Source organism: Clarias gariepinus, chromosome 6 (genome assembly GCF_024256425.1).
Source record: "Clarias gariepinus isolate MV-2021 ecotype Netherlands chromosome 6, CGAR_prim_01v2, whole genome shotgun sequence".
NCBI classification, from domain to species: domain Eukaryota; kingdom Metazoa; phylum Chordata; class Actinopteri; order Siluriformes; family Clariidae; genus Clarias; species Clarias gariepinus.
The window spans coordinates 3,996,564-4,009,632 of NC_071105.1; the positions used below are offsets into that span (position 1 = coordinate 3,996,564).

General features: G+C 35.5%; 1 protein-coding gene across 1 annotated transcript; it reads right to left on the reverse strand.

Annotated features, from left to right (window-relative positions):
• Positions 1-8,504: 8,504 nt before the first annotated feature.
• On the reverse strand, positions 8,505-12,727 carry LOC128526150 (leucine-rich repeat-containing protein 15-like). Its single transcript, XM_053497743.1, has 2 exons — positions 12,588-12,727; positions 8,505-11,715 (listed from the first exon to the last, which is right to left on the reverse strand). The coding sequence occupies exon 2, from the start codon at positions 11,707-11,709 to the stop codon at positions 10,078-10,080; it is 1,632 nt and encodes a 543-aa protein (XP_053353718.1). The 5' UTR covers positions 11,710-11,715; positions 12,588-12,727; the 3' UTR covers positions 8,505-10,077.
• Between the last annotated feature and the right edge of the window lie 342 nt (positions 12,728-13,069).

Sequence of the window (13,069 nt, forward strand, 5' to 3'; positions counted from 1 at the left end):
GGGAATAAATATTTTTGCTGTAGTCAAATAAAATCCACTGTTGTGTGTGATATCTTCTTTATTGCTAAGCATTCTTCTGTCTCTTCTGTTTTCCTTCTCCCGGCTGCAGATCTTCTCTATGGCCTTATAGCGCTCTGCTGAAAGGGCTTCACATGATGACTGGAGCTCCAGGAGGTCTTTCTCCCAGACGTGGCTCATGGTAAGCACTGTATTGTAGGAATCAGCAGGCAGCCATCTCTGCTCCACTGACCTCCATATAACTAGAATAATGCGTGTGAGAAGGTTAAAGGTCATGACACTTCTGCGCACCCCCCAAATCGAGCTTTCAGCATCTATACCTGGCCTCAATACTCCCATGCATCTGCTGAAGAAAAGAGGAACCCAGTGGTAAGCGAGAACATTGTCGTTTTGGAGACGTTAGCACGTGGCTTTAAGATACCCGCTGGGAGTCGAGAAGAATAATCACAAATTTATAGAATTCATTCTTAGTTTTTGTTCCTTTCTTCTTAATAAAGTTTTCTTTGTTTTGATGATGTGCAGGAGGCATCACAGACACATTAACAGTCATGTTCCTTAAATAATATTGAGTCTAAAGGGAATACAAGAGATAAAATAGTTCACAATATTCTTATTAAAATATTGAATAATATTCCACAGATCTTTGGTTAATATGTTGCATTTTGTCCTCTTTTGAACGTTAACTGTACCTTTATTAAACATGGAGTTTTGTGATCATTTTACGGAGAATTCTCCCATAGTTTGAGAAGCTTTGTGTGAAACATAGTGAAAGGTTCAACCTGGTGGATATGGCACTCCTACTTTTTTTTTCTTTACATAACCACCTTATCTGCTCATGTACCTGTGCAGAAATAAAAATATTTACAGTAATAATGTCACAACACCATTAATCCACATGATGGGCCTTCTGGAAGGGGAATGATATTTAGCATCATTTTTTTGTAACCTGAGGTCAGAAGGAGTTCTGTGGGTACGACTGGGATGTAGACTGATCCACAGCTAGTGAACACATTGTTGGATACGCTCTAGGGTACATCTCTATCTTCTTATCTTGTCTTTGCACTCAGTGAGCTCACAGCCGCATACCCACATGCACCATCAGCGAGGGGAACATAAACACGACTCGTCTCCATGCAGGAGAAAGATGAGCATCACTGATTAATATCTGCAGAATTAGTCATACAAAGTAAAGGACATAACCTCCCTAGGGTACTCATTATCCTCCAATAGCACTTAAAACTCCTTTAAATCATCATTTAAAGTGTCGTGACTCACTGGTATGCTTAATAATAACCATAATAATATTACCATGGAGCTAATATTGGATATTTCATATTAAAAGCTAAGTTTAATTGATTTGAATTCTACACTAAACAGTGTAGAACCACTTAACAGTGGAGTTCTTAAGGCTACATGAGCACTTTCTGATTTTCATAAAAAATTAAGCAGCTTTAATTAAATGACACTAAAGTATGGTGTATATAGGGCTCCATAACCCCTTATATACAAATACAAAGTATATAGTCTTGATTAAACCCCTAAAACCCAAAATATAGGAATGTCATCACAAAAATGTACAGCTCTCTAAACAAGCATATTATTATTATTAGTAGTAGTAGTAGTAGTACATAGTATTGTTAGTATATTAATTGTGTTAGAGATAGGGCTACACGACTCTTACATAATGCATAAACCTACTAAACTGAAATACTGTATTAAGAGCGATTGAAGGAACAATGTCTAGACATAGTGTTCACTGGGGTACATTAATTATTAAGTCTTTTCTTAAAACTGTGACTACCTCAATGTTCAGTACATGGGGATTTAAAAAGAGTTAATTAAACACCATGTGAGAGTGTTGTTCTTAGTGCTACTGTACCTCCTAATTGTAAGAAAAGGTTTATGTAAGGGTTGTAGAGACCTACAGTATGTGCAGCACTTTTCAGTTATGAGGCTTGACTCAGTGGTTGTAACGCTTTTTTATGTAATAAACGTATGGAGTTCTTAGGACTGCAAAGCTCATAACATAAAACAATTTAAAAACATTTCCATTTTTATTATTTGAACAGTCATTGGCTGACATACAGTAATGACACTGACATCAAATTGGTAAGTTGACAGTGCAGTGCAGCAATGTCACAGCATTATGACACAGTTATGTACAGTATATCAGGCCTGACTATTACAAATGCCACAGATATGACGGATATATTTCCTTTGCCAGATTACATTACAAATAGTCAGTCCAATGCTGTGACATCCTAATGATGAGTTATTTGTAGATGTTCTCAAGCCAGTGGTGGGGCTTAAACGTTTAGCAGCATTTCGTTGCTGTTAAAGTCAGTTAATAACACAACCTCATGTTATGTCCCTTGACCCCAGTGTTACCAACAGGAGCGATGAGGCTTTATGAGAGCCTGAGCATCTCGAAATGAGACTTGATACGTTTTTTATGTCATGAAAGATTTACGTAGCCTCATGAAAATGATATTCGCCCTGTAACCGAATTCTACTGTAATTATATTTACAAGGAAAAATATTACATTTATATCTATCCAAAAAAACAACATCTTCAAATCGCACCACTTCCACCACAGAACCCCATTTCCTCGGTTACTGTTGTGCGCCGCTGTCATGAGTGATGTACAGGCATGCAGGCTGTCCTCTGACCCCACATTACCAGTACATTAACCTTCTGCGAGGTGCACCACTCCAGCCCTAAAACCCCTGACCCCGAGTCCCCACTCTGGACTCCAGGGGGTCCCTCTGTTCCTCTCTGAACCCAGCATGGTCACTGCATTGTGTCCGCTACCTCTTTGTGCACGTTTCTCGAAATACTCATCACGGACGCCATCGAGCCTCCCCCCTCCGGTGGGAACACGCCAGTCTGTGATTCCTCAGCATGAGATCTTTCTTAGCAAGTGAGAGAAAAAAGGAGTACAGCTCGAGTGCAGCCTGCAGGTACACCTCATGCCTCCTGGCAGGCGAGCTGCAGCGTCCTGCTGCTGGAAATTAGTCGTTGGCTGGCCTTTCTTTTTTGCTGGTGTCAAGCATGCGCCCCTGATGAGCGATTTGTTGATATGATAACTCAATTAGTCCTCTGGCTGTGAAACAGGGTGGCAAAGAGCCTGAGGGAGGCCCTGCTCCTGCTCCTGCTCTGGTTCCTATTGCTGATCCTTAACCTTTCCTCAGGGGATCAGAGTTAGCACTGTAAATTGCTTAACTGGCCATAAGTTAAATAGCTTTAGCATCACAAACAAGACACAGATTTTATCCAGAGATCGATCTGTCACGATCTGTGGATAGTTGCTAGGTTGATGGTATCTATCTTCAGTTCTACACTTCTACATCAAGCTGAAGATGACCTCCCCTTATGTGTCAGGACCTTCTCATGCACCTAGCTTATCACTTAATTCTGCACCAAATTATTGTCATTGACATGCCTTTTTCAAGACATTTCTGGACTACATGTCACTATGGAACCTTCACTGTCACATGCATATCTTGCCAAGAAGAAGAAAACAATAAAGAATAAGAATAAGCCTAAAAGAAATATAATGCTGTCTAAAGTTAAAAGTTATATCATCCCTAAATATCTTAAAATAATTAAATTGCAGAATTCTTAGATCCTCAGTCTCAACAAGGATGCTCTACTATTAATTATGATTCTCATGATGATGATTAATATGATTTACTTTAATCGAGGGTAACTGTTTACACCCAATGATTTTTAATCCTTAAGGTTAAAGGAAGAAATACAAAAATACCTCTATTTAGCAATTTATTTGCCAAGAGTATGATTCTGCTTCCAAATTACAAATACATGTCACATGATATCTCATTTCCAAAAGGAGGTACAAACTTTTGAACATTTTTGTTGTTTTGTTATTTTCTCCCCATCGCTGTGAATATTAACTCAGTGTTTTATATTTCTTTATTTTGTTTATTTCAATTAGCACTGATCTTAAGTTAAATTTTCCTTAGTTTTATTTAATTTTATTTAATTTTATAGATTTATTCCTTGACATTTTCTTTATGTTTTTTTTACCCTGCACCCTGCATGTCCAGAAATAATTCAATTAATCAATTTAGGCTTTGCATCTCCTAACACCTCTTTGTGCACGTCATTTGCATCACAAAATATAAGCGTTCTGTGGCAGCCAGGGTGCCAGAACTTTCGATTCCTTTCATTTGACCAGGCCGGGATGAAATATGCAGGCATTGCGTAGGCTTCCCCATGGCTACTGAATACCAGCACTCATCACCACAGTGATGCTGGATATGAGCTAATGGGCTTTCTTTAGAGTGAAAACAACATCTAAATCAGTCTTACTGAGGCTCTTTAATCCGTCACATCAAACTCTTCAGATCTTTTATACTTTACTGCTAAATTACACATTTAATCAAACATATAAATATACAATTTCATTGAATGCAATAATTTTGTATTTAATATGTGTCTTTTAAAGCTGCAAAGTTGTACATGGTACGTTACATTCTTGACTTAAATACAGTGCGACAACAACAACAACAACAACAACAACAACAATAATAATAATAATAATAATAATAATAATAATTCAATTTTATTTATATAGCGCTTTTGAACAATGGTCGTTGTGTTAAAGCAGCTTCACAAAATGAAAAAAAAATAATTTATAATAATAATAAATAATAATAATATTAATAAACATTTGCCATTTTAAGACCACTTGGCCATGTTACCATTTTTGATATTTAATTTAGTAATCAAAATAAAGATTTCATTAATTTATATGTAATATTACAAATAATAATAATAATAATAATAATAATAATAATAATAATATAACATTTGCCTTTTTACGACCTCTTGAGCATATTTCATCATATTTCTTTTAGTAGTTAAATAAAATATTGTATTAATTTCTATGTCATATGTTTTGTCTGTAATCATTTTTGCAAAATTTAACTTGCACTTACACTTTTACGAAATTAGGCCACAATTTAACAATTCGATAGGATATAACAATATCACAATACTTGAAGGCCAATTCTTTAGTTACATGATATTCAGTATATGAGTACGTTCACTAACAGCATTTATAATGTTTAATATGTGCTCGTGGATATCTGTACAATAAATAACTTACTGCTCTTTATAATTAAAATAGTGATTTATAATAAAATATATAATAATACTAATCATATCTTGAAAAAAAATATATTCTGATATTATTGATCATAATAACATAATTATATTGTATCTTATCATATTATTTTTATAATTATAATTAAAACATCCACATGTAGGAGTTTACACAGGATAAATATTCTCCAGTCTTTTTCTCTGGTTTGTTTTTGTTTTTTCACGGTCACCGTTACTGATTTTGCTGACAGCAGGGCTAATCTCGCATCGGTATTTCCACCTTCTTATCTTCCCCTTGGTCACGCTTGTGGTTTGTACAAGAACAACCTGTAAGCACATAGCATGTACATGTCACATCATTGATTTATTCAGGAGAACACAACACATGCCCATGTGCATACAGTATGAACAGTATATAGTGGTGTGCAAAAGTATTTAACCTTTGTATTTAAAAAAAATATATTTGACTTTGATCACATTTTTTAGAATAACAAATGAGAAAATATAAACATATTCGTCCTGTCAGAATTCATTGCAAATCACACTGGAAATGGGTGCAAATATTATTATTATTTTTTTTTGTATTAAAGTATATTGTCTGAATTGACTTATAATTGACCTTTGAAATAAAACAGTAATTTTTTTTTTACAATAAAAATAAAATATCATTTGTATAAATGTTTATAAAATATTTTATATATTACTTTACTTAATGAAGGCTTATAATGTGATTAATAATCAGTATCGGGGTCAGTCATTGACACCGTGCACCTAAAATCAGAACCAGAACAAATTTATTTATTTATTTTTTTTTTTTAAATGCTGTGGTTTTTAAAGGTAGCCATATTAGGGATAATGATAACAAAGTATTGCTTTGTTGCTGGTATTTTTGTTTCTCTGATTTCTTTGCTGTGTGCTGTTTCAGTGTTGTTGTTGTTTTTTGTTTTTTTTGGGAAATATTAAAAATGAATTTGTTTGAGATTATCAAAAAGTAATTTATGCACGAGAGGGTTAAGTGTCATATCTTGTTCAGGAGATCACTGAGTAATCCGTGTGAACCAGCAAATGACCTGCGGAAAGAGGATTTAAAGTTTACAAGTTTGAAAATAAATTATATCATAATATTCATAATATCAGATATTATGGATGCATGTAGCAGTCTGCGATGTGAACTTCACTGAACGCTGATAATTGTTCGGAATATGTCACATGTTTCATATTGTCTGATTTTTTCTTTTAGTTATGCTTGAGTAAGCCAGTGTTGGAGAATGCTGTTACGCCCCCTAATGGTGATGATTTAATCAATCTCTATCAAGTTCCCTTTAATACGTGTGAAGCAAATGGGTGAAACTAAATGTCATGAAATCACATTTCACACATGATTTTTATGATTTATCACATGTTACATTTTGTTTGACTTTTTTGTACGAGATTTCTGACATTGTTTAAATGCTTGATACATTAATAAATATATAAAAAGAAGTAAATGTAAATTAGAGACAACTAGTTTAAAGTATAAAACTGTAATAATAAGAACAGATGCACCAATTACCAAACACCAAAAACTGTTGTCATTAAAAAACAATGTCAAAAAGGCAATAATGCCAATTATTTTTTTTTCTCTTTTGGATCAGAAGAGTCTGAATTTTTGGTCAACCTAATGAGAGACAAATAGTTATAAATATTTAAATTTAAAGAATACAGTGAAACATCAGCGGAGTCAGGAGCTGGACCTTCATAATATCAGATATTATAAAATAGTAATATCAAATAGTAATATATTACTATTTGTTGGACAAACATCTCTAAAGTAAGCAGTTTATTTCTTAGCAGCTTCAGGGTCTGGGTTCGATTCCCACCTCAGTCTGTAGTGTCTGTGTAAGTTTGTGTTGTGTCCCCTGTGATAGATCTGTACACCTGTACACCTGTACGGCCATGTGGGTTAGTTAATGATTAATGAATGATCAGTGTGCATTAACCATGCTCTCAATCCACTACCACTGAATAAAGACATAAATATCTGATCGTATGTGATCTATGAGTAAATGTAAACAATAATGTGTAGTTACAATGTGTCAAATTATGTAACATTATGTTATTATAGGGATAAAAAAAAGTACTGGAACAGAAATAGCCTAAAAACCACCACCACCCAAAAACAATGTGCTGTCTATTTCACATCAGTATTTCTCTAGACATATAAATATTAGTAATGCTTTAACATTAACGCCCATGTACACTTCATGAAGCAATAAAGAGACAAAAGTAGGACCTGTGTGTGAAGAAGCTAAGAATATGAGAACACTAAATAAAGAACTAACATACTGATTATGTCGCCTGCTTATGCACTATTAATGCCAATACACACACTGCACACATTTCATGGTGACTATGTGACCCTCGGTGTGTTATTGTTCCTGGATGTGAACCCTGATGTGAATCATGGCCTGTGGGAGTTACTGGTTGGCATTGGACTGGTTAAGCATTTAATATGGCAACACTGACACCAAGTGGCTGATGGTAAACTTCAATGACTTGAAAATATAAGAAGGACTAACAATATTTTAAACAGAATGATGAGTGTGTGAGAATCTATACAACTGGTATGTATCACCTAATTTCGTTGGACTTCCCACAAGTTCCATTGACAAATATAGTTACAAGCAACGATGATGGGACCAAGCACCCTGTGATATCGCCACCCCTAAATCAAAACAAAGGTATAATGTCTCTCAAAGTTCTTAGCGCTGCCTGACTCTCTAATACACACCTGTCGGCAAGAAACGGCTCAGAATCAGATGATCCAGTTCACCCAGATGAGTCTGTTTACTCTCAAGGTTTCTTCCTTATGTCATTTCAGGGAGGTTTACGTTCCCACCTTTACGTCTGGTTTAATCATTAAGAGTATGAGTTTCTACATCTCTATCCAGATTTCTGTAAAACAGCTTTCTAAAAATCTTGGAATCACTGGATTAATAAAACGTAATTAAATCTTGTTCATACGGTATGTAGATTGCCAGTAAAGGTCAAAGCAGACTCCTAAGCTCTTTTTGATGTAGCGGTTCCCACAAAACTCTATAAAAGATCAAATGCACTGAAGGCGGAAAATCAATACTAAATGGTGAAAGACAATGTACACCCAAAGAACTGGAAGGTATTCGGACTCTCTTAATAAAAAGATTTAACCGCACACTATAGAAGAGGTGAGCTAGGTACAGTAAAGGGACAAAGAAAAGAGTGTGACATGAGATGAATAAAGATATGGCTGGGTTGAATGTTTGACAACTTTAATAGTTAGTACATCAAATCACTCCAATCCACAGAAGTCCTACCCCACAACCCACAGCACCCAAACGGTCCGCTGCCAACATCCTGGTGCCAACCAACCTGGGACCCAAAACCTGCTGTAGGTGGTTCCGATATTAATGGATTTAATGTCTTGGCTGATGTATGAACGTATTGTATTTTTAATCACAACAGACAGGATTACAGACTGTAAAAGGTCAGTTATGATACTTAACCATGTTTATTTCTTAAAATGTATTATAATTATCAAGCAAAGGTTATAGTGTATGTTTTAATGAAGCTGTATTTTAAAATACAGAAATAAAAATAAAAAAAGCAAATAGCACTTTTAGGATTGAATATTTTGATAAAAGAAAATCAGGCAAGCAGGAACAATGATTAAAATTCATATATTATTGAGAAGCTAAACAGTCATATGTACAATGTCTTAAATTTGCATAACTTAAAACATGCAAAGCACATCATCATTGTCATCATCAAACACGAATACTATCATTTTACATCACTTTATAATGATACTTTATTCAATTTTGTGAAATATTTACTGCATTTTCTTTCATCTTTCATAATTACAGTTTTTGAGCATTTTAACATTCCCATACTGTATGTTACAAATAGATATTCTAAATATAGAGTATTTATGGTGTGGGGAAAAAATGTTGAAATGTGGGTGGAGGCTAATGACTGGATAAGGGAAGTGGTTAAATGACATATCGCACGAAATGAGCTGGTGACCTGGGGTCACGCACTGGAAAGGAAAGTTTCACACAGCAGGCCAAGAACTAAAGTACTAAAAGCCAGCCTTTATTTCAGCTAAAATGTGCAAACATTTCAAATGCAACTTAACCAGCCAACACTGGATTGTCAGGGGAAAAAAATACACATATAACAAACAACATAAACTCTGTATAACATATTAATCCAAACACTCTAATCAGTACATTTTAATTATGTTTATTGTCTTGAGTAAAAAAAAAAAAGAAGTGATTTAAGGAAGCTGGAAATTTCAAGTATAAAAATTTGTATAATAAAGCAGTTACGGTGTATTGTTTAATTTTTTTCAGATATGAAAATCCTATACTACTACTGATTATATAAATTAAAATTAAAAATTAAAAAAGAAAAAAGTTGCAAAGTGCAAATAGTTGTAAATTATATTACATGTATGGTAGATTACTGCAAATTCCCATACTTGTATGTACAGTCTAAGCATTACAAGTCACTTTGTGATTATTACAACTATATAAAATCATTTGTACACTGTTACTGACCATTTTTTGTACTATGTACAACTGGCTAATATTAGCTGTCCAAAAAAAAAATATTAATCATGATTGTCTTGGCAGAAAGTAAGAATCTTTCCAGTTAAAAAAAATAACAAAAATTCGACATGAAAAACAATCCTATAATGTAGAATTGCAGAAGACGGGGTAGGGTTTCAATACCTGGCGATCATTTCAGGTCCACATGTACAGTATATCATGTGCTTAAGCGCTAGATAATTTTTTTATTGTCGAAAAACAGTTCATTACTTAGGATCTTAGAAAGTCAAAGCTTGAATATTTTAACAAAGTTGATTATAACAAAATGTCCAACTGTGATTTGGAGCCGAGTCCTTCAAAAGCTCAGTGTTCTATATTTCGACTACCATGTCTTTTGCTCCTTCTATAGCAGATAACACAAATGCTGATGGTCAAAATAACTGCAGCACAAACCACAGCAATAATCATCATGTGTTTGTTCCATTGGAGGGAGGGAGGTTTGTTATCTGAGAGTGTTGTTGTGTTAGCTACAGGTACGGTAGTGCTCTTATGAGATAAAGTAGGAAAGAGAGTAGTGAATCCGGTAGTTGGTTCAAAGTGATAATCTTTAAGGTTTATAATAGTCATGTTCATCAACTGAGAAGGACTGAAGCACTTAAGAGATGATGCATTATTTACTTTATTTTGGTGCCCCAGTAGCCAGTCTCGAAGTGGTACAATGTCCCGGTCACACCTCCAGGGATTTTCAGACAGCACAACATTGGTTTCATTGGTTAGTGAGTGCAAAATCTCCTTTGATAAATAGGATAGAGAATTATTTTGAAGCTCCAGTTGCTTTAAGGAAGAGAGGCCATTGAGAAGCTTCCCAGGAAGGTGCTGAATCTGGTTGTTCCTCAGAGATATGTTAACCAAATTAGGAAGACCTCTGAACACTCCTTCATCGAGATTCATCAGGTGGTTGGTCTGTAATGAAATTTCTTCAAGCTCAATCAATCCATTGAAGGCACCAGGAGAGATGGACGAGATCTGGTTCCTGCTGGGAATTAGACGTTTTAAATGAGTTAAATTGCTGAAAACGTTAGCATCAAGACGAGTTAAATTATTGTCATACAGCCACAGCTCCTGGAGCAGCGGCATGGGGCCGAAGGTATTGGGGGACAGTGTCTGCAACTTGTTATCAAAAAGTGTGATCTGCTGTAGACTGGGCATGTTCAAGAAAATACCTTCAGGAAGGAGTGAGAGCAAATTGTTAGAGAGATAGAGCTTTTGTAGCTTCTGCTGATGTGTGAAAAGTTCTGCAGGTAACTCTGTGATGGTGTTGTTTTGCAGATGCAAGACCTCAAGGTTCACCAGGTGCTCAAAGACCTTCTTTGGGATCAACCCCAGCTTGTTGTTTTTAAGGGACAAGACCCTGAGGTTGTGAAGTTCATGAAAAGTCTCTGCATGCAGTGTGTCGATATTGTTTTCCTGTAACACAAGGTTCTCTAGCCGAGTCAGACCCTGAAATGCCTTCTCTGGAAATGATGTCAGCATGTTTTTCCTCAGGTCCAGGACTTTCAGGGCTAGGAGATTAGCAAACAATGACAAAGGAAGTGCATTTAGTTTGTTGTCACTCAGAATGAGCCTCTCAAGTGACTGCAATTTCTGAAACAGATCTTCTGGTAAAGAAGACAGCTGAGATGATGTAAGTGTTAAGTTGATTAGGTTGCATGTCTTGTCGAAGGTGTGAGGTTGCACCTGCCTGATCTTTGAACCCAATATTGCCAAGGCTATAAGATTTGCAGATGTTTTGAAATCATCTGTTTTCAGTGAGGTGATGTCACTATTGTAAACGGATAGAGAGTTTGTGTTTAAGGGAATGGGAGATGGAAAATCTTGAAACTTATATTTATGGCATAAAATATCACTGTTGTTGCACTTGCAGTGAGGTGGACATCCCAAAGCAACCGCATGTACAGCACAAATGAAGAGGATTATACGCTGCCCTAGATCCATGGAGTTCTGAAAGGAAAAGAGGAACAGTGTTTAGTGATGTGGTTCGATTTATTCATTATGAGGGTTGAACTGCAATATAAAATAAACATTTTAAGGGGGGAAAAATCATGTACTGAGATGAATTAAAAGCTTGGCAAAGTTAATATTATAAAAAAAACTGACAGTAGAAATGAGGTCTATGTGTAAAAGTGAAAGTAAGAGCATTTCCATACACACATAATGTGATGTCCATTGGAAACCAAAAAAAAAAAAAAGCCTCCCTGGATTGAGTGCCAACCCAAAGCACACTCATTCACAAACCCAGTCATTTTGAAATGCCAAATGAACCTACTGTTTACCACATGTGCCTGGAGAAACTCATAGTACCCAGAGTTACCCAGCGTGCATGGGGAGACCAAGAAAACTCCACACACATTAAGAGTTTAAATCAGACAGTAACCAAGTTTATTTTTAGTCCATGGTGAAGATAAGTGCTTTTTCCTGCTAGTTTACAAGCAGAGTGAATGTTTCGTGTTATTATTAGAAGCTCACTTGACTGCAACAGCAAACAGGAAACTAATTTGGACATTTGATTGCAATCAAGAAACCAGAAAAGTATTTCATCCTTGATGTCACAAAGCTGCGTCTTAATGCTGCATTCGGTTTGAATATTTTACTGTAGATACATTTTGAATCTTCTCTGAATATAAGATCATTCCTTTTAGTGGAACACTCATATTAAATTATTAAAAAAGAATGTATGTCTCATAAAACTTAAAAAGAGTCTTTTATTAAGACCTAATGGATTATAGTACCTTCTTTTGTTACCTAGAAGTATAAAACTTTTTCCAAAATATTTAATCCATTGTAAATCAGTAAAAATGAGTAGAGAGCATTACCTTTGGCGGAGAACTGTTCTGAAATATCAGGAGTCGTGTTATCCTCTGTTTGATCCCTTGTCTGTTCAATTGTACTGTTCAACCTTTTCCCTTAAAATCTTTCTTCCGATTCCTGTAGTCAGCATCCACACACTCCCCCAGTCATTCTAACATCTGCTGGCCATCAGTGCCAGGCTCTTTAAAACCCTTTCGCAGACCCTCCCACATTATTTCACAATGACTCAGGGGAAATATCATGGGTCGAGTCCCTCCCTCCCTCTAACAGGGCTATGAAGATGTGGGATTCGTAATGGCTTTCTCTCTCTCTATATATATATATATAAATATAATATTATTCCAGCTAAAATAAGACAGTTGTAATTATGCAGATGTGCATTTACTGTATGACAAGACACCAGAGAAATGTAAGTGGTAAAGGTGTTTTTTTTCCAGAATTGTGTTTAGGAGAAGTGTGAGTGTGAGACCTGCAGGTTGTTATCTCT